The 27,989-nt window shown below is 45.7% G+C and overlaps 1 protein-coding gene across 4 annotated transcripts in view; it reads left to right on the forward strand.

Annotated features, from left to right (window-relative positions):
- ATG16L1 (autophagy related 16 like 1) overlaps nt 1–27,989 on the forward strand; it is a 68,591-nt gene that overhangs the window by 403 nt on the left and 40,199 nt on the right. For all 4 annotated transcript variants that reach the window (XM_077291057.1, XM_077291058.1, XM_077291059.1 and 1 more), the window contains exons 2-7: nt 18,068–18,158; nt 18,947–19,052; nt 20,235–20,308; nt 21,723–21,974; nt 23,467–23,532; nt 27,866–27,949. In XM_077291057.1, the coding sequence (XP_077147172.1) occupies nt 18,068–18,158; nt 18,947–19,052; nt 20,235–20,308; nt 21,723–21,974; nt 23,467–23,532; nt 27,866–27,949 (673 nt within the window). The remainder of the gene's footprint in view (nt 1–18,067; nt 18,159–18,946; nt 19,053–20,234; nt 20,309–21,722; nt 21,975–23,466; nt 23,533–27,865; nt 27,950–27,989) is intronic.

Genomic DNA, 27,989 nt, shown 5'->3' on the forward strand with positions numbered 1-27,989 from the left:
CGCGGCCCCTCACCACGTGTCTCTCTGTGTGTATATATATATATATATATATATATATATATATACATATATACATACAATATCTGTGTACTATGTATGGTGTGTGTAATAAATAAAACGTATTTTAACATGCCTTGATATTGGCATTGGTCACCACAAAGAGGAAAGTCGTGGAATTATACAAATCACAGGACTGATAGATGTGTTGATGATCTGCAAATGATAAAATGAAATCAAAGTTTTCAAATCCCTGCACTTGGACATCTTGGCCGCTGTCTGAGGTTAGTACTCAATGCCTGAGGAAGGTTCGGCCGCACTGAATGCACTTGGCCAAATCATCAAAATCCACTGCTGGCAGCTCACATTGCAATTCAATCATTTTCCAGATGTCCGGAGACATTGCAGGCCATGTAAGCATGTTTAGGCCACACATGCAGCTCACAGTAGCATAAGTAACAGGCGGCTTTGTTTCCTCCCACACTCCAGACATACTGATAGGGAATTTAGATTGTGAGGACGATGATGATGATGATTAAAGCACTATGGAATTATTGGCACTATATAAGTAAGCATAATGAATAACTCCCACTGGTTCTATTTTATGCTGCTAGTGAAATAGGACGTCATATAACACGGCTCGGTATCAGAAGCAACATCATGAAGAATCCTTCACGAGGGATTGTGAAAGTGTCCCAGGAGCCATTTTATTTTTAACATAACACCAGGCCACATTTTGCTCATGCTACAGTGAGCAGCCTCCATGGCCTAAATGTTCTACTATGGCCCCCACACGTGTCTCCCATCGAGCACATTGGTCTGAAATTACACAGAGCTGCCAGCAGCGGATCCTGATGATTTGCTGCATTCAGCGAGGCTGAACCTTCTTCAACCATTAATAACCTCATTAACCCCTTTCAGACATCGGGCATAATAGTAGTAGTAATAATAATATTTATTTTTATATAGCGCTAACATATTCCACAGCGCTTTACAGTTTGCACACACTATCATCGCTGTCCCCGATAGGGAATTTAGATTGTATGCCCCATCAGTATGTCTTTGGAATGTGGAAGGAAACCCACGCAAACACGGGGAGAACATACAAACTCCTTGCAGATGTTGTACATGGTGGGATTTGAACCCAGGTCTCCAGCGCTGCAAGGCTGCTGTGCTAACCGCTGAGCCATCGTGCTGCCCGCATCGGACTCCCTCCCTTTGCTGTGGGCTCTGGGGGTGAGTCCACATCTTTCCCTTCACATGTCAGCTGTTTTGAACAGCTGAAATGTGCCTGGAACAGCCGCGGGTGGAATCACGGTCCAACCACTGCTATTAACTCCTTAAATATCACTGTAAAATGCTGACAGCAGCATTTAACTCACTCTTCTGGCCATCCGCCCACTGGTGACCCCTGTCGTGATCGCTGGTCACCGGTTCGTTGGCATGGCAACCAGAGGTCTCCCGGATTGCTATGAGCGCCACCCAGTGGTCGGCACTCATAGCAAGTAATTCTACTACATAGAGGCAATCTGATCATCTCCTCTATGTAGCTGGCCGATTGGGTTGTGGCAGCTTCTAGTCTCCTATGGAAGCATGGGAAAAGTGGGGGAAAAAAAAGTTTAAATCACTCCCCCCTTTCACCCCATTCAAAATAAAACACTGAACAAAAAATCAAACATAGACATATTTGGTATCGCCGTGTTCAAAATCGCCCAAACTATCAATAAAAAAAATAAAAAATTAACCTGATCGCTAAACGGCGTAGCAAGAAAAAAAACTCAAAATGCCAGAATTATGGTGTCACGGGGTCTTTTTCCGGTATCACACAATCAACAGAGATAGAGTATAGTAAACAATTCAAAGACCTTTATTTAGAAATACGAAAGGTCCATATACGATCCATCACACAAAGGATATGATAGTCCAGAGCACAAATGCAGTTCAGTAACAGGATAAAAGTCCAACAATCCAGCAGACAGAGGATCACATAGTCCATATACTCTTCTTTCTCTCTGAGGTGCTGTGAACACATCATCATTCCACACAGGACTGACTTCCTAGCTCATGTCCTCCCCAGCTCCCTACTTTATGTCCAGGGGTAGTCAGACAGATTGGGGTGGTTTTCAGGCCTCCCAGACCTGACAAAGGTGGCTTGGGGAATAAGGCACTACAGGGGTCATTGTTTCAACAAGCTAGGTCATTATGTCATTAGCTCATTAGCATATTAGCAAACAATACAGTACTGTGGGGCTGATATCAGATGCCAACCACAGCCATTCATCAATTAGTAAATAATAAATAACTCATCCTACAAGAGAACACTATGAAAATCAGTAAAATAGAAATATACACAAAAATGATACCCACATAGCATATCACACCATCACATATGTTTTTTTTTGGTCACCACGACATTGCATTAAAGTGCCATAACGAGCGTACGAACGTATCTGCACCAAAATGGTATCATTGAAAACGTCAGCTCGGCACGCAAAAAATAAGCCCTCACACAGCCCCAGATCACGAAAAATGGAGACGCTACAGGTAACGGAAAATGGCTCAATTTTTTTTTTTTTTACAAAGTTTGATCATTTTTGTCACCACTTAAAAAAGAACCTAGACATGTTTGGGGTCTATGAACTCGTAATGACCTGGAGAATCATAATCGCAGGTTAGTTTTAGCATTTAATGAACATAGTAAAAAAGCAAAAAAAAAAAGTGTGGGATTTCACTTTTTTGCAATTTCCACACTTGGAATTTTGTTTTCCTATTTTCTAGTAGACCACATGGTAAAAGCAACAGTGTTGTTCAAAAGTACAACTCGTCCCGCAAAAAACAAGCCCTCACATGGCCATTTTGACCAAAAAAATAATAAAATTATGGTTCTGGGAAGAATGGGAGCAAAAAAGGAAAATGCAAAACCAAAAATGCCTCTAGTCATTAAGGGCCTAATAGCAGCCAGGGCCTGTAAGTGCAGGGATTTCTGCTAGTAGTGCTGACACGCCATACTGAATAAATCAAGAGATTTAGAAAATGGTATTTGCGTTGTTTCAGAATTTTCATATCCTTACCATGTCTATCCATCCTGTGACTTTCATAGTTGAGTTTATAAAGGTGTATGTATATAGAACCAAAGGAATGAGTATCTGTAATATCTATTGCCTGCAGAATTAAGGCGTGATTGCTGCTATAGAACCCCTTTAACCTGCTGCTGCAGCCAATCTTCATGATTAAATTTCCATTCCCCCCCTCCTTTCAAGAGCCATACATTTATTTTTTTATTGTCCCATTGATATAGCCGTATGAAAGCTTATATCTTGCCAACCAAGTTGTGTTATTTAATACCTCTGTCCATTTTACCATAACATGTAGTGAAAAAAAGCAAATCAATTCCAAATGAGGTGATGTTGTGAAAACCCACACTTTCACCATTGTTTTTTGGGTGTTTTTACTGTTTTCATTGTATGGTAAAAATGACCTGGAAACAAGATTCTTTAGGTCAGTACGAAAACAGAGATACTAAACTTGTATAAGGTTTTTTAAAATTATGAAGTGACTTTCTTTTTTTTTATGTGTCACACCACCATTCTTCTGTCAGTGGACATGTTGTGGCTTGTTTTTTATGGTACTATTTTGGGGAAACATACACAGTTTAATCACCTTTTATTGGATTTTTTTTTGGGAAAAGTATAGTGACAAAAGGTCAATTTTGGTATTTCAACAGGTGCCCAATCCTGTTTTATTACACTGCCCCTACTGCCTTGTCTTCTTCTCATGGTGCCATATCATCCCCTGGTAACTCATGTCACACATCCGGTCATATACTTGAAGTAGAAATGCGATCTATTAGGCCAGGCCACCTTACTCCATTACTCCATGCTCCAGTTCTGATGCCGACACTGATTCTGACTAGTGATGAGCGAATATACTCGTTACTCGAGCACGCTTGGGTGTCCTCCGAGTATTTTTTAGTACTCGGAGATTTAGTTTTTATTGCCGCAGCTGAATGATTTACATCTGTTAGCCAGCATAAGTACATGTGGGGGTTGCCTGGTTGCTAGGGAATCCCCACATGTACTTATGCTGGCTAACAGATGTAAATCATTCAGCTGCGGCAATAAAAACTAAATCTCCGAGCACTAAAAAATACTCGGAGGACCCCCAAGCATGCTCGAGTAACGAGTATATTCGCTCATCACTAATTCTGACCTCTCAGCCGCGGGCTGTGATCTTCTATCTTCTGACCCCTTCCTATCATATCCAGCTGTGACTTTCCCAGTAATTTGTTCTCCAGTAGCTCCACCGAGGGTTAGGACCATGGGAAATGTCACCCAAACACCTTTTTGGTTTTCAGCTTAGAAGATGGATCCTGAGAGAGAAATGAGGATTGTAGACTCTGCTGTCAGTCGCGATCACTGACTGTCACTGTTAAGCTATATTCATATGCAGGGTTTTTGCAGCAGTTTTTTTTTCTGCAGCCAACAGCTGTTTTCTTGGCAGTAAAAACACGGTGTTCAAGCTGAAGGTTTTACTGTTTTTGCTGCATTTTGATGCTGATTATATGTGAAATTTCAACTAAAAAAAGTGTCTGGCAGCACTCACTGAGTGGGACGCTCGTCCATGTTTACCAAGGAACCTACTTGGAAATATCACCGCAACCAATGAAATGTAGACGGCCTCCTGTTAAGTTTAAAAAAAGTTTATTCCCCCCATAAAGAGCACAATTTTTCAAGTACACGCAATAAAAAACATGGTGAACTTATATAGTCTGGTTTACAAGCAAGCACCAGTCGCCATATAGACAAAGCCCACGTACATGGAAATCTAACACTTATAAATGTTATCCATCAGCGTACAGTCATAGACATTAAGATCAATAGCAAATAACAATATACAACAGGTGAAAACAAATCTCTATACATAATATAAAAACCAGGGCTGTGGAGTCGGTGTCCATTTTGGTGGAGTTGGTATAAAATGGACCAATTCCTAAAATATATAATAAATTGCGTTCAGTATAGGTTGAGCTGTAAATGTTTTCAGAATAATTTGGGAAAGTCCTGAAATGTCTGTTCTGTTCCTGATCTAAGTTTTTAGGTGAAATGAATCTGTGCTGCACTTTATGCATATGCTCAGTAGTGACCAGTGCTGTGGAGTTGTAGTTGAGATGAATCTGTACTGCACTTTATGCATATGCTCAGTAGTGACCAGTGCTGTGGAGTTGTAGTTGAGATGAATCTGTGCTGCACTTTATATACCGTATATACTCGAGTATAAGCCGAGATTTTCAGCCCAAATTTTTGGGCTGAAAGTGCCCCCTCGGCTTATACTCGAGTCACGGTCTGTGGCAGGGTCGGCGGGTGAGGGGGAGAGGGCGCTGAGGCATACTTACCTAGTCCCGGCGATCCTGTCACTCCCCGTCCCACGGTCTCCGGGTGCAGCAGCCTCTTCCCCTGAGCGGTCACGTGGGACCGCTCATTAGAGAAATGAATAGGCTGCTCCACCTCCCATAGGGGCGGAGCCGCCTATTCATTTCTCTAATGAAGCGGTGCCGGTGACCGCTGACAGAGGAAGAGGCTGCGGCACCGAACACAGGCAGGGGGAAGGAGCGGGACGCCGGGAGCAGGTAAGTATGTCATATTCACCTGTCCTGGTTCCACACGCCGGGCGCTGTCTCCATCTTCCCGGCGTCTCTCTCTCCTCACTGACTGCAGGCAGAGGGCGCGATGACGCATATAGTGTGCGCGCCGCCCTCTGCCTGATCAGTCAGTGCAGGGAGACGCCGGGAAGATGGCGCCGAGAAGCTGCAAGCAAGACAGGTGAGTATGTGTTTTATTATTTTTATTGCAGCAGCAGCAGCACAGCTATGGGGCAATAATGGACGGTGCAGAGCACTATATGGCAGAGCTATGGGGCAATGGTGCAGAGCACTGTATGGCACAGCTATGGGGCAGTAATGGTGCAGAGCACTATATGGCACAGCTATGGGGCAGTAATGGTGCAGAGCACTGTATGGCACAGCTATGGGGCAATAATGGTGCAGAGCACTATATGGCACAGCTATGGGGCAGTAATGGTGCAGAGCACTATATGGCACAGCTATGGGGCAGTAATGGTGCAGAGCACTATATGGCACAGCTATGGGGCAGTAATGGTGCAGAGCACTGTATGGCACAGCTATGGGGCAATAATGGTGCAGAGCACTATATGGCACAGCTATGGGGCAGTAATGGTGCAGAGCACTGTATGGCACAGCTATGGGGCAATAATGGTGCAGAGCACTATATGGCACAGCTATGGGGCAGTAATGGTGCAGAGCACTGTATGGCACAGCTATGGGGCAATAATGGTGCAGAGCACTATATGGCACAGCTATGGGGCAATAATGGTGCAGAGCACTATATGGCACAGCTATGGGGCCATAATGAACAGTATGGAGCATCTATTTTTATTTTTGAAATTCACCGGTAGCTGTTGCATTTTCCACCCTAGGCTTATACTCGAGTCAATAAGTTTTCCCAGTTTTTTGTGGCAAAATTAGGGGGGTCGGCTTATACTCGGGTCGGCTTATACTCGAGTATATACGGTACATGCTCAGTAGTGACTAGTGCTGTGGAGTGGGTGGTTTGGCTTACCGACTCCACAGCCCTACTTCTTAGACGTAAACTCAAAGAGCAAAAATGGTGCTAGTAAAAACATACCAGGGCAGCGTATGGTGAACAGACGTGGACAACATTTTTTACCTTTAAAATTTGAGGAAAATCGCAACATGGTCACTGACTGAAACACCTTAAAACTAACTAAAGTCATTTTCAATTTACTGAATATCAATTTTATGAAAATCAGATGTGGCTTCTGAATTGTGGTTCAACCGAACAATTTAAAAAAAAAAAAAGAAAATGGGAAAAGATTGAAAATAATTACAATATTAGTACAACTTTTTTCCTTGGATGGATAGATAAGGCTGCAGGCGGTAAACAAAGCATAAAACCTTTCCCCTTTTTACCCTACATGATCCTGCCGAACAGCAGGGGTTGACACCCTAATGTAGCAACACATAACTTTCCCCAATTATTCTGAAAACCTTTATATCGCTTTGTACTACTGTACCCAATGTATTATATACAGTGCGTCCATAAAGTCATGGTGCACTTTTGACCAGTCACTGGAAAGCAACAAAAAACGATAGAAATGTGACATCTGCTCCAAATAAAAGAAAAACCATCCCAGTTTCATGCCGATCACCTTATCATGCATCAGCCCACACCAAACATTCACTATAGGGGTGTTGCGTTCGTACTCCATAGGCATGAGGGATGTTCAGCAGCCCCATATTCAGACGTTATGGCGATGAACATGTCCACAGATATGGAAGGTCGCCTCATCACTAAACACAATCTTCTGCAAAAATCTTGCATCATTGTCGATCTCATGAAGCATATCTGTAGCAAACGTTCATAGTTTGGGTCTATCCGCCTGTTTGATAGCTTGCAACACCCTCAACTTGTACCCCGTAATACAGAGACGTTTCTTTAACACCTTATGAACTGTAGTCTTGCTTAGGTGTAATTGTCGAGCGCACGCACAGATAAATTAGGGCTCCTTAGGTAGCTATCCCGTATAGCCTCTACAGACTCATCACTGACTGATGGCCTACCAGAACGGGGTTTTCTCTATCCCCATGATGGCACCACGGAGAGAGGGGTCCGCCCCCAGGGACAGGAAACCTACAGGTGAAAAAGGGCGTACCTCTCTCCCGCATCAGTTGGTTTCCTGTCCCTGACGGGGAACCTACAGCACGTACCTGAAGGATTCTTCGTGGATTCCAGGGGCTGGTGCAGTCGACTTTCTAACAGGGGGCGCCCTGTTACGGCTGGATCAAGCGGTTTTTTCCCCTTTTTTCTCCCTTTCCTGAAGCACCACCACAGAGGTCGGCGGGCCTCATGGGTGAGTGGGGGAAGGCAGTAAAAGGATCAAGTCTGCCTTCCTCGGAAAAAAAAAAAAAAAAAGGGGGGGGGGGTATGAAAGAGCAGGTGACGGCGGTCACCGAAGGACTCTGCATAGTAATATGGAGGTAGCGGCGGCTATCCTTCCATAAAAAGCCCAAGTAAGAACAGGGGGGACACCCGTGGGCAAAGACACCGGAGTCGGGCAGGCGTCGGCAGCGGAGCGCTGGTATGCGCTTACCGGCGCCATTTACCGCAAAAACGCCGACAACGGAGCGCTAGTGCGCGCGCGCCGGCGCCCCAGCGCATTCATTTCCTCATGTGAGGCCGACGAACCAGAGAACCGGAAGTTGGGCGGGCGCATGCGCAGACCGTCACTTCCGGTTTCGCCGGCACAAATACAATAAAAGAACGCCAGCAAACGAAATAGTGTGGCAAATTCAAACTCCAAGTGCACCAGACAGTGCGGAGGCCACTATGAGCGAAAACGAGCAGCAGATTATGCAGGAAGCTGTCCAGCGATCTCCTGAGCAGGCACAAGTGCAGCGGCGTCTGCACATACAGCAGCAGCGCAAAGGAAATTCTTCCTCGGTACAGCGCAGCAGCAGCGGACGGTCAGAGTCTCAACGCAGCCGAGGGTCTGCAAAAACCATACGGCCGGCGACGGTTCCAGCGGATACAGTCCCCAGGCCTGAGACGGTATCTCTGATCCACACGGGGTGAGTGATCTACGTGAAAGTGCTGAGTTTAATATGGGGTTACTCTTTCTTGTTCTAGGGGAGGAAAAGTACAGGCAAAACTAAACACAAGGAGTGTGCCATATGTTCAGACGAGCTGCCTTCCTCCTGGGAGAAGAGACTATGCAGCGTTTGTATAAAAAAGACGATTCAGGAGGAAACCCCATCATTTGCCTCAGAATTAAAGTCATTAATAAAAAAACAGGTGGAAAGTGCCATTAGAGACATTAAAACCACAAAGAAAAAACATAAAAAAAGACCTGAGCCTGAGTCTAGTGCGGACGAGTCAAAGTGAGTTATCCGACTCAAATGATTCGTCAGCCTCTGACACCTCTTCAGTATCCTCTGAGGGGGGGCGCAGTTGCTTCCCTATCGAGGAAACAGACGCTTTAGTGAAAGCAGTCAGAGCAACAATGGGGCTAGTAGATGAGCGACCTAAAAGAACAGCGCAGGACATAATGTTCAGCGGTCTGGAACAAAAATGAAAAAGAGCATTTCCAGTAAATGAGAAGATCCACTCTCTAATTAAAAGAGAATGGAAAAAACCAGACAAAAAAGCTCTCCTGACCCCCAAAAGAAAGTACCCGTTTGATGACCCAGCCTGCTCGTCCTGGAGTAAGGCACCAAAGTTAGATGTGGCCATAGCAAAGGCCTCAAAAAAGTTTGCCCTACCATTCGAGGACATGGGTACCTTAAAAGACCCGATGGACAAAAAAGCCGAAGTTTTCTTAAAAAACTCCTGGGAGGCGGCAGGAGGCGGGCTTAAACCAGCTGTCGCGGCCACCTGCACGGCCCGCGCGCTAATGGTCTTTCCCAGGTGTTTCATGACTGTTCTAGATCTACGAGATGCTTATTATCATGTACCGATCCACAAGGATCATCAAAAGTACCTCCGGCTAGCAGTAAATATCCAGGGGGAGGTGAAACATTATCAGTTTCGGGCCCTCCCATTTGGGTTAGCTATCGCACCCCGGGTATTTACGAAAATAATGTCGGAAGTGATGGCTCATATACGGGAACAGAATATCCTGATAGTTCCCTACTTGGACGACCTCCTTGTAGCAGGGACATCATTCCATCACTGCAAACAGCAGTTGGATTTGGTCATGACTTCTCTGTCAAGCCTAGGTTGGCTGTTGAACCTTACCAAATCCAAAGTAGTCCCATCTCAGGTACAGGAGTACTTAGGGATAGTCCTCGACTCAACCACACGACTGTGCTATCTTCCTCAGGGGAAGGTTCAAAAAATGACACAGGCTGCGGTGCAGTTGTCAACATCCCCAGTCACCACGCTCAGGAAAGCCATGTCCCTGCTGGGCTCCATGACAGCCTGTATCCCGGCCGTACAGTGGGCACAATGCCATTCCCGGGACTTACAATGGGAGACTTTAAGTTCAAACCTGTGTCTGGGAGGAAATTTAGACGGGCAGTTAAGTATATCACCGACTACGATACACTCCCTACAGTGGTGGGCGGACCCGATAAATTTTACCAAGGGGGTTCCTTGGGCACTGCCGACAGAAAAAATCCTAACGACGGATGCAAGCCCCTGGGGGTGGGGGGCTCATGTAGACGGTCAGGTGGCACAAGAAAACTGGAGCAAAAATCAAGAGCTAACCTCATCAAACATGAAAGAACTGCTAGCGGTAAAACTCGCCCTAACACACTTTCTAAAACTCCTCCGCTCCCACCACGTAAAAGTCTTCTCAGACAATCAGGTAGTGGTGGCATACCTAAACCACCAAGGGGGTACCAGGTCGCAAACACTGATGGAAGAAACACGATCCATCTTTTACATTGCAGAACACAATCTGAAGTCCCTAACAGCCCTTTACATAAAGGGTTCAGAAAACCAGACCGCAGACTTCCTCAGCAGAACACGCTTGAAACAGGGGGAGTGGGAGCTGAAACAGTCGGTGTTCAACCAAATAGTGAAGCGTTGGGGAGAGCCAGAAATAGACCTATTCGCGGACTATCAGAACCGGAAAGTGAGAAAGTTCTGCTCAATCGATCCCCGGGGAGGGCCAGTAGCTCTGGACGCTCTTACAGTCCCCTGGAACTATCGTCTCTCCTACGCGTTCCCTCCAATATCCCTCATTCCCCTAGTCTTGAGGAAAATTCGGGAGGAGGGGGCAACCGTGATAATAATAGCTCCATTCTGGCCTCGCAGAATATGGTTTTCTTGGCTGAGAAAGATGTCCATAGACAGGCCGTGGGTTCTACCAGACACGCAAAATCTGTTATCCCAGGGCCCAGTGTGTCACCCCAGTGTAAAAAGCCTACATATGACAGCTTGGCTTTTGAAAGGAAGCTATTAAGCAACAAAGGGTTTTCATCCAATCTGGTGTCCACATTACTACAGAGTAGGAAACTCGTAACCACCAAAATATATGGCAAAGTGTGGAAAAAATTCATGTCTGTATCGGGGGCTGACCCAGGGGGGGAAATCCCAATAGATAAAATTCTCGAGTTCCTGCAAAAGGGTTTGGAAAAAGGGCTAGCTACAAGTACTCTAAAGGTTCAGGTAGCAGCCTTGGGAGCGCTGTATAATTATGATCTAGCCAGAAACCGATGGATCGTGAGATTCATCAAAGCCGCGGGTAGATCAAGACCTGTTCCTTTGCATAATGCCCCTCCATGGGATCTAAACCTTGTTCTAAATGCACTAACCAAATCCCCTTTTGAACCCCTGGCAGACGCACCCCTAAAGATTCTATCTTTAAAAACAACACTCCTAGTGGCCCTAACCTCAGCCCGTCGCGTTAGTGACATACAAGCATTGTCCGCGTGTCCTCCCTTCACTCAAATTCTCGAGGACAGAGTCATTCTAAAAACAGACCCGGCTTACCTCCCAAAAATCGCATCACAATTTCACAGGACACAAGAGATCTCCCTGCCCTCATTCTGTCCCAACCCCAAGAATGAGGGAGAAAAGACACTACATACCCTTGATGTTAGAAGGTGCCTACTCCAATACTTGTCAGCCACTAGGGAGTGCAGGAAGGATAGGGCTCTGTTTGTCTGCTTCCAGGGTCCGCGGAAGGGACAGAATGCGTCAAAAGCTACGCTAGCGAGGTGGATAAGAGATGCCATCGCCCTATCCTACTCATCCAGCGGGGCGGCCATCCCGGAGAATATAAAAGCGCACTCGACCAGAGCAGTAGCATCATCCTGGGCGGAAAGAGCGGGCGCTTCAATACAACAGATATGTAGAGCGGCCACTTGGTCTTCCCAGTCTACATTTTTCAAACACTACCGCTTAGACTTGACCTCCTCTGATCTCACCTTTGGTCGAAGGGTTCTAGAGGCAGTGGTCCCTCCCTAAAAAATTACAATCTATGCAAATCTCTCCGTGGTGCCATCATGGGGATAGAGAAAATTGTAGTTACTTACCGATAACGGTATTTCTCTGATCCCATGATGGCACCCGTATATTCCCTCCCTTTTCACACACAGGTGTGCACACTATAATGTATAGTTAGTTACCTTTAGTCACGGTGCCTCTGTTAAGTTAAAATTGTTAAGCTCAATTTGTGTAAATATTAGGTTGCAGCTGAAGTTCTGTATAAGGCTCTGTTAACCAACTGATGTGGGAGAGAGGTACGCCCTTTTTCACCTGTAGGTTTCCTGTCCCTGGGGGCGGACCCCTCTCTCCATGGTGCCATCATGGGATCAGAGAAATACCGTTATCGGTAAGTAACTACAATTTTTCTACCAAACTGCCGGTTTCCTTCAACTGCTTATCCCACCGAGTAACGTTATTCCTATGTGGTGGCGCTTCGTTATAAACGTGCCGATATTCACGTAGCACTTTGGTCACAGATTCAAATTTAGCGAGCCACAGAACATCCTGAACTTTCCTCTGTACCATCCACATCTCGACTGGCATGGAAAACCACACAGCTGGCATAAGCTTGTGGTTGCATGATGTCACAGACCTGGGAGTGTATTAATCAGAGTTCAGTTTATCAGGGGTTAATCTGACTGGGGGCTCAGCAACAGCTTAAATGAGTTTGTGTTGTTTGATTGGTTCTTGTTATCTCTCCTCATGAACAGGTCTGATTTGATTGGGCCAGAGAAAGGACGCCAAAATGTAAACTATAAAAGTGCACCGTGACTTTACGGACACACGGAATTTTAGGAGGCTGTCCATTTTATACCGACTCTACCAAATTGGACACCGACTCCGTCTCCACAGCCCTACATCTAAGTACATTTTCTATGACTGCTTTTCATTATGAGTGCACCATCTGCCCCATTTATCAGATAATGAAGTTGTCAGGATCTGCTCTGGGTAGTTTAGAACAACCTCTTTATTTTTATTAGCACAGATATGGTTTCCTTTCTGGTTTATACAGCCGGTGCATCATTTCCTGTAGAGAAGTGTGGTGTTTTTTGTTTTTTTTTTAATTCCAAGAACCCGTTGTATGATGCCAGAAGAGTGGCTGGTGGCAGGGGGAAGTTTCATACAATGAGGATTATGTCCTTTTGCAGAAGTTTGCCTTTTTGAGGGGGCTGCTTCTTGTTTAAAAATGGCAATCTGAAAATATTGGTTTTAATTTTGATATTTGGTTTGTGGTTTTCGTTCCTTCCAAATTCTGTAACAAGTGGAGTAGGAAGGAGGAGAGGAATTATGTATGGGAGCTGAATCTTTAAGGTCTTGATTTATTAAATGGGGGTTTCCCACTGTGAAAGTACATTTTAATCAGTAGATCTTGGAATAATAAGATATACAATTGGATGTGTTAAAAAAAAAAATGTATATATTCCTATCCTGGGATAATCTTATATATGTGCCCCTGTTATGTACTGTGTAATAGCCTCGTCTGACTGTGCAGGAACACGGTATGGTCATACCACAGCTCCTGGGCAGGGTAAGGAATAAGAGTATACAGACAGGACAGCATGGGATTGCTTCCTTCTCAGGTAACACATTTCCCTGCCTGTTTTATCACAGGAGTGAGTGTTTCTGCCAGGTCTTTAACCATCTTGGCTCATCATGAATCATGTCCATTACGTAGTAGCTCCAGCTGCTTAGGTTATATGTCATTAACAAGATTTATGATGAGCTCACAGGACTGGTGATGCAGCAGAAACACTTATGTGGTAAAACGGACAGTGAAATGTTTCCTCAGTAAGCAGCAGCTGTGAGCCATTGCTGTTTAGTCTGTATACTCACTTATCATAAATGACTGTCGTGTCCTCTAGCCAGGAGCTGTGGTATGTGGCAATCATGACCTGGAGTAGCTCGTCAAGGTCCGACACAGCCATTCCAGAGCCATGGTCAGACACACAGCTCTTGTGATAAAACAGGTGACACAGCCATTACACAGTACACAGCAGGGGCACATTTATAAGATTATCTCAGCACAGGAACATTTTATTTAAACACATCTAGTTGTGGAAATTGTTATTATTCCAAGATATATTGTTTAAAATGTACTTTGTTCATGGGAAAGCTGCTTTAAGGTGTTTATGCAGAATTCTGGCATAAACCATTAAGACGTTTTAAAGAGTGTTCATGCCAGTTTTGGCCCTCTGCCGAAGTGGGCGGTGGTGGGGATGGACTTGGATAGGGTCTAATTCATCTATGGTTGTGGTGTACCTTGTAATATAAATACTCCAATCTCTGACCAGTATAAGATTTCAGGAGAGGCGCGCGCACTGTGGGGCATGCTGGTTTTAATATGTGCCTCTTAGGGTATGTGTCCACGTTCAGGATTGCATCAGGATTTGGTCAGGATTTTTCATCAGTATTTGTAAGCCAAAACCAGGAGTGGGTGATAAATGCAAAAGTGGTGCATATGTTTCTGTTATACTTTTCCTCTAAGGCCATGTTCACACGCTGCGGGTTCCTCTGCGGGTTAATCCCGCAGCGGAATTGAAAATCTGCAGGGCAAAACCGCTGTGGTTATCCCTGCAGATTTATCGCGGCTTGTTCCGCGGTTTCCGCTGCGGGATTACTGCTGTACTATTGATGCTGCATATGCAGCAATATGCAGCATCAATAGTAATGTAAAAAATAATAAAAATTGGCTATACTCACCCTCTGACGTCGCGATCTCCCCGGCGCTGCAAGCGGCTGTGCCGACAAGGACCTTCGTGACGTCACGGTCATGTGACCGCGGCGTCATCACGGTCATGTGACCGCGACGTCACCACAGGTCCTGTTCGGCACAGCAACTGAGACCGGACGGCCGCGGGCAGCGCTGAGAGGTGAGTATAGCTTCATTTTTTATTTTAATTCTTTTTTTTACACTATTTTATGGTTCCCAGGGCCTGGAGGAGAGTCTCCTCTCCTCCACCCCGGGTACCACCCGCACATTATCCGCTTACTTCCCGCAACGTGGGCACAGCCCCATGCGGGAAGTAAGCGGTTCAATGCATTCCTATGGGTGCAGAATCGCAGCAATTCTGCACAAAGAAGTGACATGCTGCGGGTTGTAAACCGCTGCGTTTCTGCGCGGTTTTTCCCGCAGCATGTGCACTGCGGTTTGCGGTTTCCATAGGGTTTACATGTTAATGTAAACGCTATGGAAACTGCTGCGGACCCGCAGCATCAAAATCACGGCGGTTCCGCGGTAAAAACCGCAGCGTGTGAACATGGCCTAATTGTTCCACTCCTGGTTTTGGCTTACAAATACTGATGTAAAATACTGACCAAATCCTGATGCAATCCTGAACGTGGACACATACCCTTAATGAATTAGGTGCAACATGCGCCATCACAACCCTTCATTAAGACTCATTGTGTATGCACACAGGTCAGATGCAAGTGTGAAATGTACAATAAATCTGAAAGCCACTCTTTGGTGTGGAATTTCTGCAGCAGTAATGTCCTGTGTGGATGTTCCCTGGAAGAAGAAAGGAGATCCAGCTCAACGATGTAGCAAAAAATCCATAGCTTTATTTCACTTCAAAATAGCATCGTGTAAGGATAAAACATCAGCACATAAGAAGATTAAAAACCAAGATCAACGCGTTTCCGGTGCCTAAGCACCCTTAATCATGATGTGGATGTTCCCTACATGGCGACAGCTTGGCTGTCTGAGGGCATTTGAGCGATGCTGGAAAGCCCAACTTCAGAAAGGGCTCATGTATAATAAATCGTCTAAGGGTCACTTCAGTCTGTTTGTCTGTCACGGAAATCAGCAATGACGGGCACAGTCCGGCCTGGAATTTGCCCCTTCCTACTCTCCGTCAGTGCCCCCGCCAGTCAGTGCTCACACAGGGTTAATGGCTGCGTTGCACCACGTTATGCCGCGGTGTAACGCAGTCTGTTAATGCTGCTATTAACCCTGTGTGACCAACTTTTTACTATTGATGCTGCCTATGCAGCATGATAAAAAATCATTATATACTCACCTTCCAGCGCCTTTCCCGCTCCTCGCGACTTACCGGGCCATGCATTGCGGTCTCGCGAGATGATGACGTAGCGGTCTCGCGAGACCCCAATGCATTCTTGGCACCGGAGCGTCGCGAGGAGCATCGCTAAACGCCTGGGCTGGATCCGGGGGTCGCCGGAAGGTGAGTATGCAACTATTTTTTATTTTAATTCTTTTAACAGGGATACGGTGCCCACATTGCTGTATACTGCGGGGGCCGTGTGTTGTATACTGCGGGGGCCGTGTGTTGTATACTGCGGGGGCCGTGTGTTGACGCGGCGGTAGTATTGACATGTACAGTATGCCGAGCCAGTGGTTGGCTGCGGTGGTAACTTAAAATTACTTCTGGTTTTTAATGTTACCTGTTTTTTCTCACTTGTAAAATCCCAGAAAACTTTCTAGAAAGCCTGGTTCATTATGTTGATTGTCCATGATATTGATGATTTAATTGAATAGGAGCTAAGCTGCGGTTCTCTGAAATGGCTGCTAACCATGTATGGAACCATGTTATTCTCTGTACACTGCTTACACCCAGCCGAAACTGATAACTGATCGCTGCCAGGTGTCAGACCACCACCAGTCTCATATTGATGACCCATCCTTAGGTTACATTTGTGTGTGTATGTAAAGTGTATGGACCTCCTGCCTCTTAAGAGAGTTGCATGCATATTGGTGTACACGGCGTGTTTGTAGAGCACTTAGAGTCCATTTACACTGCATCATTATTGTCATCACGTGTTCTTAGGAGCGCTCACTTTCCGATATTACTGTTGTCCGACAAACGAGCAAAACGCTCAATTATCAGGAGAAATTGAGTTTCATTAGTTTCTACAGCACATTGTCCTGTGTAAACAGGATCTGCGCTGCCGAGCACAATGGTAGCCTATGTGCACTGCATGATCTAATACTACTCTGCTTAAAGAGGTTCTCCAGTGAAAATAAGTTCTCACCTCTCCACTGGCTAAGTGATAACTTAGATGGGTGTGGGTCAGACAGCTTGCATTTGCAATGATTCCCAAAACGCCTTTATCCCTGTAGTCACTATTGGGGCTCATTCACAGGGCCGTAGATTCTCTCATGTGAAGAAATTGGGCTGATTAGCTGATGACACTTAGAGTTTGATCTGAGTGTCTCCTTCGTGTCGACCGATTCTCTCCTTTGAGGGAATCCTATCACAGGTGTGGAGAACACGGATGTCTGGCTGCACACGGATGACTTCAGAGTGCAGTCTTTCATACGCACTTATAGACTTGTATTGGTGCACATGGTCCTATTATCAGATGCACCCACAGCATGCTCTATTTTTCTCACGCTGAACTGTCATGAGAAAATAATCGCAGATTTGCACTGCCCCATAGTATAACACTAGGCCAAGTTCTATCCGATAAAACGGCAGCTGTGTTATACACCAGTGGGATAAAATTGCCCAATACTGCCGATCCGTGCAGGTCCCAGCAGTCACTCCCATCCAAACTGTAAATTATCACTTAATCGCAGGGGATATCTGCGTTGGGGTTCCTTTTTAATTTCTAGTATCGGTGGTCCTGCATGTACAGGACCGGACAGGATTATTTTCTGAAATGATTCCTACTGAAAGCTTGTTTTCATTTACTTAGTATATAATATGGTAATGTGACAATCCCTGCGACCTCTGGACAGATGGTGAACGTTGCCTTAGCCTGGTGAACCTCAGAGTCCACCGCAGCTTGGTCCTACCACCCCTCCTGCTCTGTGAGGAGCAGACCCAGTACGGAGGTCGCTGCGGTCTGTCGAGAAGATCACACTTTAGCTTTATTATACAACAAGCAAAATCCATTTCATATGTGAAAAATATTATTTCCAGAACGACGTGTCAGATATGAGTTATCCTGATGTCCCGCTGTGGATGCTATTGACATCTCCTGGCAGTGGGGTCAAGGGCACCAATCTGCCATTTCTGCTGTCAGATCCCTCACGCAGATAGGATTCCTCTTCTGATAATTGCTTTGTTTTCTCTCTACAGATAACAGGTTGCTTGAAAAGTCTGACCTTCAATCTGTGTTGGCTGAAAAGCTGCAGGCAGAGAAGTATGAGCAGGGCCGCCATGACATCAGGTACAACCAGGGACAAGTGCTGTAACAATACACCCAGGACGCTGGTAATGGTGGTCATTAGTGATGAGCGAGTGTACTCGTTGCTCGGGTGGTCTCCGAGTATTTGTGAGTGCTCGGAGATTTAGTTTTTGTTGACGCAGCTGCCTGATTTACGGCTGCTAGACAGGCTGAATACATGTGTGGAATGCCTGTTTGTTAGGGAATCACCACATGTATTCAGGCTGTCCAGCAGCTGTAAATCATGCAGGTGAGGCAAAGAAAACTAATACTCCGAGCACTCAGATACTCAGAAAACCACCCGAGCAACGAGTATACTCGCTCATCGCTAGTGGTTATCACAGGAGTGTTACTAGACACGTCTGCTCGGTCCAGTTGACCTTTCTCTTTTTTTAATTGGTTGTCACAAATTGAAGACTTTCTTTTACTCTTTGTCATCACTCACTAAGTAAACTCTTTATAATAGTTTATCTGCTACTATGAGATTACATTAAATGCAGAGGCCATGGCTATACGCATAACTGCATAACTTCCCTGTTCTTTGCCATAACGAAAATGATTGGCTTGGGGTATTCCCTCTTTAGCATCATGAAGATGGAGGGGCTGCAGATCTGCGCTCCCTTCACAGGTCTGAGGAAGCTGCAGCCGTCCCCTGTACCTACTGCTGAGGGCAACTCTCCTGTGACATGGAGAACTCGAGGGGGGATGCAGCACTGCGACCCCTTCATTATTGCAGTTGTGGGCTTCTTTACCTTACATAAAATGTACACGATCTCTTGCCTATATTTTAGCCCAGGCCCAGATGGGGTGCGACATGAGGCTATACTACAGGACGTGGCTCAGATGAGGATAAAGCACCAGGAGGAGCTGACTGATCTTCATAGAAAGCGAGGAGAGGTAATTACTCAGCTGAACATGAGAACATGTGGCCTGCCTTGCAGTGGTTTGGCTTGTGTGCTGCCATTCTGGGCATATTCATGGTCTGAGTCTGCCCAGCACTGTACTCGGTGTCTCCAGCAGACCCATAGACTTTAAATAGAGCCTCATTGGGCATGGTTGACCACTGCTCCAATCGGACACAGGAGCCCAATTCGGGAATCTTTGAGTCCAGTGTTGAGACTTCTAGGGAGCATCAACTTCTCAACTATCCCATGGGTAGATAAGTTGTGATTGTGGGACAAGCCTTTTATAAGAAACCTGTCAGCTCCTCAAGCTGCCACCAGTGCACATTGGAGCATCCCAGCCCCACCTTTATTAGAATGTGTGCCAAAACCGTTGCTCTAAGCATAGCCCGGTGGTGTGTGCCTTTCCCGAGACTAGTCCTGCATGGGATACTGTAGTCACTCCCCTCTGTGTGATTGATCTCCTCGCTGGCTGACAGTGGGACCCGGCATCACAATGCCTCCCAGGGCATGCGCAGCCCGCTGATAAGCCAGGAATAGACTTGCTCATTGAAAGACCCGTGTCCCGGCTTGGTCAGCCAACGAGGTGGATAGCCGTCACACGTAAGAGGGCGCCATTACAGTATCTCATGCAGGGCTAGTCTCAGTGTATTGACGTCTTACTACACTTGTTCTAGCCAATATATCGCTGTCGCTCACTAGATGCCAAAGTGATTTTGGCACACATTGTGATAAAACTCTTGGACCCCAAGGATATTTTGGGATGCAGGAATAAAGTTCACTGGCTGCAGTTTGGGATACATGACCCCTTCCCTTTTAACTTATTTATTCAGATTAATGGCTAGTATCTGGTAAATGTTGTGCATTTTGTAAAACACGGGCTATTATTTGTTACCGTCCTTAAAAGTATTTGCTGTGTTAACCTGGAATTGGCTTTTTTTTTTCCGTGGCCTATGCTGCAAAGAAAAGGCATTTTACCCTGGTTCTGGTCCCATGTTGGCTTTGAGATGAATAAATAACAATCCGTGTTATCAGAACGTCCATTCAATAACAGTAAGATGGACTTGTGTAGCTTTAATAGTTCTGTGTAGCTGCAGGGAGAATGCGTTTTCCGAGCTGTGATTGTCGATCCATTTTCCACATGCTGTCAGTAAATGTCCATGTCCCTCCCTCTCAGCTCGCCCAGACCGTGATCGAACTAAACAATCAGATGCAGCAGAAGGACAGAGAGATCCAGGCCAACAAGGAAACGTGAGTAAAAGCCTTGTGCTCCTCGCCCTTGTTGTTTGCATGTCCCTTTGTTTTTTCCTCTGTCCTTTTTTCATTTATATGTCCCATAGCATCCTGGAAGTGCCTGGTCTGTAGCCTTATTCCGGTTCTCGGCAACACTGCATGCTAAAAGGAAAAACTTACAGTACTTTAGATTGAAGGCACCAGACAAAGAGATGGGCAGGATGAGTTATGTGGGAAGTCCTCCTGCCGCCTGTAATTATGGGTATGGTAGTGTTTTTAAAAGGCATCAAAAGTGTGTTCCATTTTAAAGTTAACCTGTCATGTAAAAAAAAAAAAAGCTCTATTAACCTCCATATATGGAGTTAATCTACAGATTAGATTCTAAAGCCATGCGTCCGTCGCACTGAAGGCCTAGCTGCCGGGAGAAAATAAACTTTAAACCTCCCAGCAGCTTCCGGCTTTCAGTCACAGAGGAACGGCTTCGTGGTGGCTGTAACTGCCCCCGGCACTGACTGACAGCTGGTTCTATAGTGCAGCAGTGCTGATCCAGCTGTCAGTCAGTGCCGGGGGCATGGCTACTGATGCCACACCTCTGACTAAAATCCGGAGGGTGCTGGGAGGAATAAAGTTAAAGGGAACCTGTCACCCCATTTTTTCAATATGAGGTAAAAATAGTGTTCAATAGAGCCTGAGCTGTACTGTACAACAGTGCTTTTATTATCCCGATTCCCCACCTTTGCTGCCAAAATACCTTAGTAAAGTCAACGTTTTCGGCTGTCAATCACGCAGGTCTGGTCAAATGGGCGTGGTGAAATCGCTGTTTCTCCCCCACCTCTTGCTTTTCTTCCCGACGTTGGCGTAGTGGTTCGCGCATGCGCAACAGCCGAATGCACTGCGCAGTGGCAGAAAAAGAGCGCGATCTGCGCTATTCAACGGCTTATCGGTGGCGGCGGCCATCTTCCTGAGGCCGCGCGTGCGCAGATGGAGTGCTCTGCTTCCCGGGGCTTCAGGAAAATGGCTGCGGGATGCCGCGCGTGCGCAGATGGAGATCGTGGCGGCCATTATCATAATTTTCCATAGGAACAATTTTCCAAAGATTGGATAGTAGTAACAAGGGCAAAGAATCTTTTCAATCGACAGAGCGTCACCGCCAAATAAAAGAAAGGCAGAGCGTGTGTAATAAGTGAAGTAGTTATTGCTAATCTGCCATGGTCGGTGGTTTCATTTTTTTTATGCCTTAGCTATTTTGGCACCAGGTGTTCCACTTTTTTGTGGCTTTTAGGTGGTGATCACATTTACTGCTCCAATGTGTGAACACAGCCTTTAGTTTAATTCTTTGATAGAGAGGACTGCAAAAAAGATGGTGATGGATTCCGTTTGGATCTCTTTGGGTACCCCAAACTTACCAACGTTGGTATCCACTGTCTTACAGGATAGAGGAATATCAGCGCACAATTAGTGAACTCCAGACAGAGTGTCAGGATTTACGCAATAAACTGCAGGATCTGGAGCGCGTCAACCAAACCCTGAAGGACGAGTACGACGCTTTGCAGATCACATTTAACGCCCTGGAAGAGAAGCTGCGGAAAACTACCGAGGATAACCAGGAGCTGGTGACTCGCTGGATGGCAGAGAAATCCCTGGAGGCCAATCGGCTCAATGCTGAAAACGAGAAGGACTCAAAGTAAGATTCACTCACTTGTATGCACATTTTATCTACTTATGACATGAATGCAGGAGTGATTATCACTTCTTAGCCCTACACACTAGCTCTTTACTTTTTGCCCTCCTAACAAATAACCCTGGGGCAATGGCATGTATTTATCTGACTATACATGTATTAGGGTACCGTCACACAGTGCAATTTTGATCGCTACGACGGTACGATTAGTGACGTTCTAGCGATATCGTTACGATATCGCAGTGTCTGACACGCAGCAGCGATCAGGGATCCTGCTGAGAATCGTACGTCGTAGCAGATCGTTTGGAACTTTCTTTCGTCGCTTGATCACCCGCTGACATCGCTGGATCGTTGTGTGTGACAGCGATCCAGCGATGCGTTCGCTGGTAACCAGGGTAAACATCGGGTAACTAAGCGCAGGGCCGCGCTTAGTAACCCGATGTTTACCGTGGTTACCAGCGTAAGAGTAAAAAAAAACAAAAAAAACGTACATGCTCACCATCTGATGTCCGTCCTGTCCCTTGCCGTCCGCTTCCCGCTCTGACTGTCTGCCGGCCGGAAAGTGAGAGCAGATCACAGCGGTGACGTCACCGCTGCACTCTGCTCACTGTACGGCCGGATCTGTCAGAGCAGGAAGCGGACGGCAAGGGACAGGACGGACATCAGATGGTGAGCATGTACGTTTTTTTTTTTTTTTTACTTTTACGCTGGTAACCACGGTAAACATCGGGTTACTAAGCGCGGCCCTGCGCTTAGTAACCCGATGTTTACCCTGGTTACCCGGGGACTTCGGCATCGCTCCAGCGCCGTGATTGCAACGTGTGACCGCAGTCTACGACGCTGGAGCGATAATCATACGATCGCTGCGACGTCACGGATCGTGCCGTCGTAGCGATCAAAATTGCACTGTGTGACAGTACCCTTAGAGTGAATCCTTTCTTTTAGAAAAATTCTATTTGTGCTTTTAAACGCCTTCATGTACCTTGTGTCTTTAGTGTATACCTTAAACTTAGACAGTAAATATGCCGGTAAATAGACCATTAACTTGCCCTTAGTGTCTCTCACGGGGTTCTCCATGTTCCTGCTGCAAAAAATGTTGTGATTATTTAGCAAAAAAAGCCAAGTTTTCTCTATTGTAGGTTTTCCATTTTTGGCCGCATAGAGAGATATTTCACTTTCCTAATGTGATGGCTTATCTCACTCTGTTCTATGGAAATATGACTATCCTCGAAATAATAAAAGCTGCAGCCTTGATTCAGCACGGTTTTCTCTGTAGTGGGTGGCTGGGAGCGCAGCTCTGCAGGGGAAAATGGTATAAGGCCCTTCCCGAGCACAAAGTACTGTAACATGGCATTGCCATAAGGTGATGATAGCCTACTAACATTCTCAGCGTGTTTTATGTAGGGTGCCTGTGTAGGAATTTGTATTTAGATTCCTGGCTTCCCCATGTATGATAATTTAGTGATCTATATTGGAATTATTGACACTTTTTCAGGAGGAGGCAGGCCCGGCTACAGAAAGAGTTGGCTGAAGCAGCCAAGGAACCCGTGTCAGTGGAGCAGTGAGTATGATTACTTTTCCTACCTATGTTACGGTACCACTAAGCAATAGGTTTTCCTTTTTGGCAACATCTGTCGTACACGTATAACCAACTCAATACTGTGCGGTTGCTGACTGTGTTCTACATCTGGCACCCAAGAGTACCTGCTCTGATCAGTGCTAGCTCCCATCACAACAATTTAAAGGGAACCTGTCATGAGGATATTACACCCCTAGCTTATGGCGTTGTGTGTACATTCCCTTTAATGCTTATAAAATCCTTACCTTGTACATAGTATTTCTTTTGGAAATTTTAAAGAGAGCCAACGTTGACTATATAGTTGCCAGTGCAGTGCTGCAGGCAGAGTGCCTACTGCCGTCCTGCCTCTCACTTTTACCGCCTTCCTGCAGTCTTTGACAGGTCACTCTCCTCTTAGTTAATTATTTCCCTACTTGAGATTTTGAACTTTGCCCGGATTTGTTTCGCAAGGAGGGAAAGTGCATGTGCAGAAAGCAGAGACGAGTGACTTGTTGGTCAAAGACCTGAGGCCGGCAGCGGAGAAAAGTGTGAGAGACGTTAGATCTGTAAGTGCAGAGCCCGACTCGCAGTACTTGTGACTAAAACTTAAATGGTGGATTTCTCTAAAATTGCTAAACAAAATCCTAAAGGATGGGTAAGGACGTAATAAGCATTAAAGGGCCTTTACACACACGCCATTACTTGGGATGCAAACTCCTGATGACTGGTTCCCTCCTTTGGCTGTTCTTGACCATCACAGGCAAAGGTCTGAAAATCAGATGCAAGTAAGCTGCAGCGCAGTGCTGGCGGCATCGACGTGCGCACCTGAGCTGTGCGGGCCTGAGGTCAGGTGTACACGGGACATTGGAGAATGCGACAGATGGAGACCACGGGAGAGATCACAGTCCGTATCACAGCCGGCCCAGGCACAGCCATGCTCATTATACTGAAGGCTGAATAACGCTTTTCTAAACTTTATAAAAAGCAGTAAATGATATGGTTTTGATTAGCTGATGGTAGGAAGAATACATACAATAAGACCTTTCGATACATGTGCTTAGCCGTAGCAGCAACTCAACAATCTATCCAATTCTGCTCATTATAAAACGACGTACAAAATCAGTCACTATGCAGGACATGGCACAAATGAGTTTATTAAAATACACCTGTCACCAGGAATTTTGCTATGTAATCTGTGAACAGTGTGATGTAGGGACAGGGACCCTGATCCCTGTCACTTGCTGGGCTGCTTGCTGTAGGTTTGGTAAAAATCACTGTTTTATCTCCTGCAGACCTACCAGTTCTCTGACTGCTGAGCGGTGTACAATCCCTTCCACATCCCTGACTGGCATCTTTCTGCCTATGCACAGTATAAACGGAACGCTACCAATCCGTGGTGGAGGGCAGCATTTATGAGGCAATGGCTGTAGAATCTCGCGCACAAATGTTTGACCCTGAAATGCTGGGGTATTTCAGAGAAAAACATACTTTAATAGCTGCCGGGGGCCGTGAAGCACAGGTGACTTATCGGATAAATAATGAAGGTACTTGGTGCACAAATTGGCCAAACACCCAGTGACAAGGCGTACCTCGTAGTATATGCCTTCTGCCTGAGCAGTCCTCCCGTCAGCCCAAGATTAAATGGAGCTTGACCCTACTTGCCCATATATTGTAGGGTTTTAGCCCGGCAGAGGCATCATGTTAGGTTTAGGGTCCCAACAAAGAGGTACGCCTTATCGCTGAATATTGGGCTCACATGAATTTGCCAATTTGTGCACGACATGCCTTCATTATCTAACATGGTTTCTACAGCAGTGATGCACTTCCAATTTCATGTCCTCAATGTTTCAGTGTTTTCATAGCGTTTCAGTGTGCAGCTTTAATTAGCTACATATAGAGTGGCTCTCAGCTTGCACCTTCTCACACTTGTCTTTAACTGTTTGGTATTAGTAGTCAGTTTTTTTGTTTTTTTTTTTACAATTTATACACTATGTGTGTGTATATATATATATATATATATATATATATATATATATATATATACACACACACACACACACACACACACACACACACACACACACACACACACACACACACACACACACACACACACACATATATATATATATATATATATATATATATATATATATATATATATATATATATATACATATACACATATATATATATATATATATATACACCAGAGGAAGCGCATGCAATAACGCAGATGCATTTTTAAAGGGAACCTGTCACCCCCCTCAGGCGTTTGTAACTAAAAGAGCCACCTTGTGCGGCACTAATGCTGCATTCTGACAAGGTGGCTCTTTTAGTTCGGGTCCCTGGCACTGCTGCAATAATCGCTATAAGTTTGAAGGGCAGTGCAACTGCGCATGCCTGAAAAAAAAAATAACAGTGCAGGCGCTGGGGACGCTAATGAAGGAAGAGGAGCCGGCGCGCAGAGGCCATGATTGACGGCTGTGAGGCGTCTGGATTAGGGGGCGGGGGGAAAGAGCTGCCCCCGTGGTGATTTCACAGGTATGAGGGACAAACTTCAAAAGCGATTATTGCAGCAGTGACAGGGACCCGAACTAAAAGAGCCACCTTGTCAGAACGCAGCATTAGTGCCGCACAAGGTGGCTCTTTTAGTTACAAACGCCTGAGGGGGGTGACAGGTTCCCTTTAAGTGCTAGTTTCAGCACTAAAAAATGCATTAAAGAAACCTGATGCTTTAAATCTGCACCAAAAACACATAAAAGGGAGGAAAAATGCACAATAGTCCAAGTGGATTGCTCTTGCATATCTTGGTGTGGCCTTTAAAATAGGTTTTTTTTTTCCGTTTTGCATTAATTCTACCCCTGTGTTGCATCCATGTTTTCCTCATACGTTTTTAAAAACTGAAGAGCTGTTTAATCTTTTTTTCTTATTAATGGACTCTTGGCAATGGATCAGTGATTAGTGGGGGAGAAACTGAAATTCAAGATATGTCTTCTGATTTTAATGGATCCCAATAGACTTTAATGTTTGAATGCTCGTGATCACAAACCTGTTCCTCAACATGGAGACAGGCTGTCTGTGCTTCGGGGCCTGTGGTCAGGTCTCTCCTTGGTTTCTCTGGCTTAGGCCAGTCTCACACGTCCAGATAATTCCGGTACCGGAAAAATCGGTACCGTAGTTATCCGTGTCCGTGTGCTCACATGGCACATCAGTGTGGCACACGTGCGGCAGCCGTGTGCCGACTAGGTACCACACAGACCGTGCAGGAGACAGCGCTACAGTAAGCGCTGTCCCCAGCGTGGTGCTGAAGCCGCCATTCATCCCTTCTCTCCAGCAGCTTTCGCTGGAGAGAAGGAATGAAAAATCATTGTTTTTTTCATTTTTTTTTTTTGCGGTTGAAATAAAGTTCCCAGCAACCCATAGGGATGGAGCCGCATATTCATCACTGTAATGAGCGGCACCACGTGACCGCTCATACAGGACAAGCTGCGACGCTGAGAGGAAGCATCGAGGGAGCTGGGTGAGTATTTTACTTCCAGCTGGCTGGCGCACAGGGGGTGGGAGGGGGTTGGTTACTGGGAACTTTATTTCAACCGCAAAAAAAAATAAAAAAAACAATGATTTTTCATTCCTTCTCTCCAGCGAACGCTGCTGGAGAGAAGAAATGAATGGCGGCTTCAGCACCACAAGCTGGGGGGACAGCGCTTACTGTAGCGCTGTCTCCTGCACGGCACATGGACAGCATCCGTGTGCGGTGCGTGTTTTACACGGACCCATTGACTTTAATGGCTCCGTGTGATCCGTGCGCTCCCACAAACACTGACATGTCTCCGTGTTTTTCAAACGGACACACGGTCAATGAAAACACGCTGACATGTGCAGAGACACATTGATTTTAATGTGTCTACGTGAGTCAGTGTCTCCGTTACGTGAGGAAACTGTCACCACACGTACCGGAATCACTGACGTGTGAAACCGGCCTCAGAGGAGGAAGATAACTGTCTACAGTCTTGCCCTGGAGCACGGGCATATTAGCTGAAAACTTCTAACACTGATTACACAAGACGGATTTCATCACCAGGTATCATTGTAATCAGTATAACGGCGCCGACCTGACACTGTCTGTAGGTTACTGTGCACAATCCTGCTGACAGGCTCCCTTTACGTCTGCTGCTTTTTCCCACTTCCTGCTCTAATCCATTCACTTCATGCTTTCAGCTTTTTACACATCCCAGTGTTCATCAGTCTGGGGGTGACTGGTTATTGTTAGGCGAACAGACCCCCGGTGTATATTTTCTCTGTGCATGATGTCTTGTGTTCTCCCCTCCTGCAGAGATGATGATATTGAAGTACTGAATGATAATGGGGACCCCTCGGGGGATGCCTCTGCCCCGCCAGCATCCATGCGAATGACAAAGTAAGTTAGTTTTATGTTCATTTCTGTGTGTGTGTAAATA

The sequence above is a fragment of the Ranitomeya variabilis genome, chromosome 2 (assembly GCF_051348905.1).
Source record: "Ranitomeya variabilis isolate aRanVar5 chromosome 2, aRanVar5.hap1, whole genome shotgun sequence".
In the NCBI taxonomy this organism is placed as follows: Eukaryota; Metazoa; Chordata; class Amphibia; order Anura; family Dendrobatidae; genus Ranitomeya; species Ranitomeya variabilis.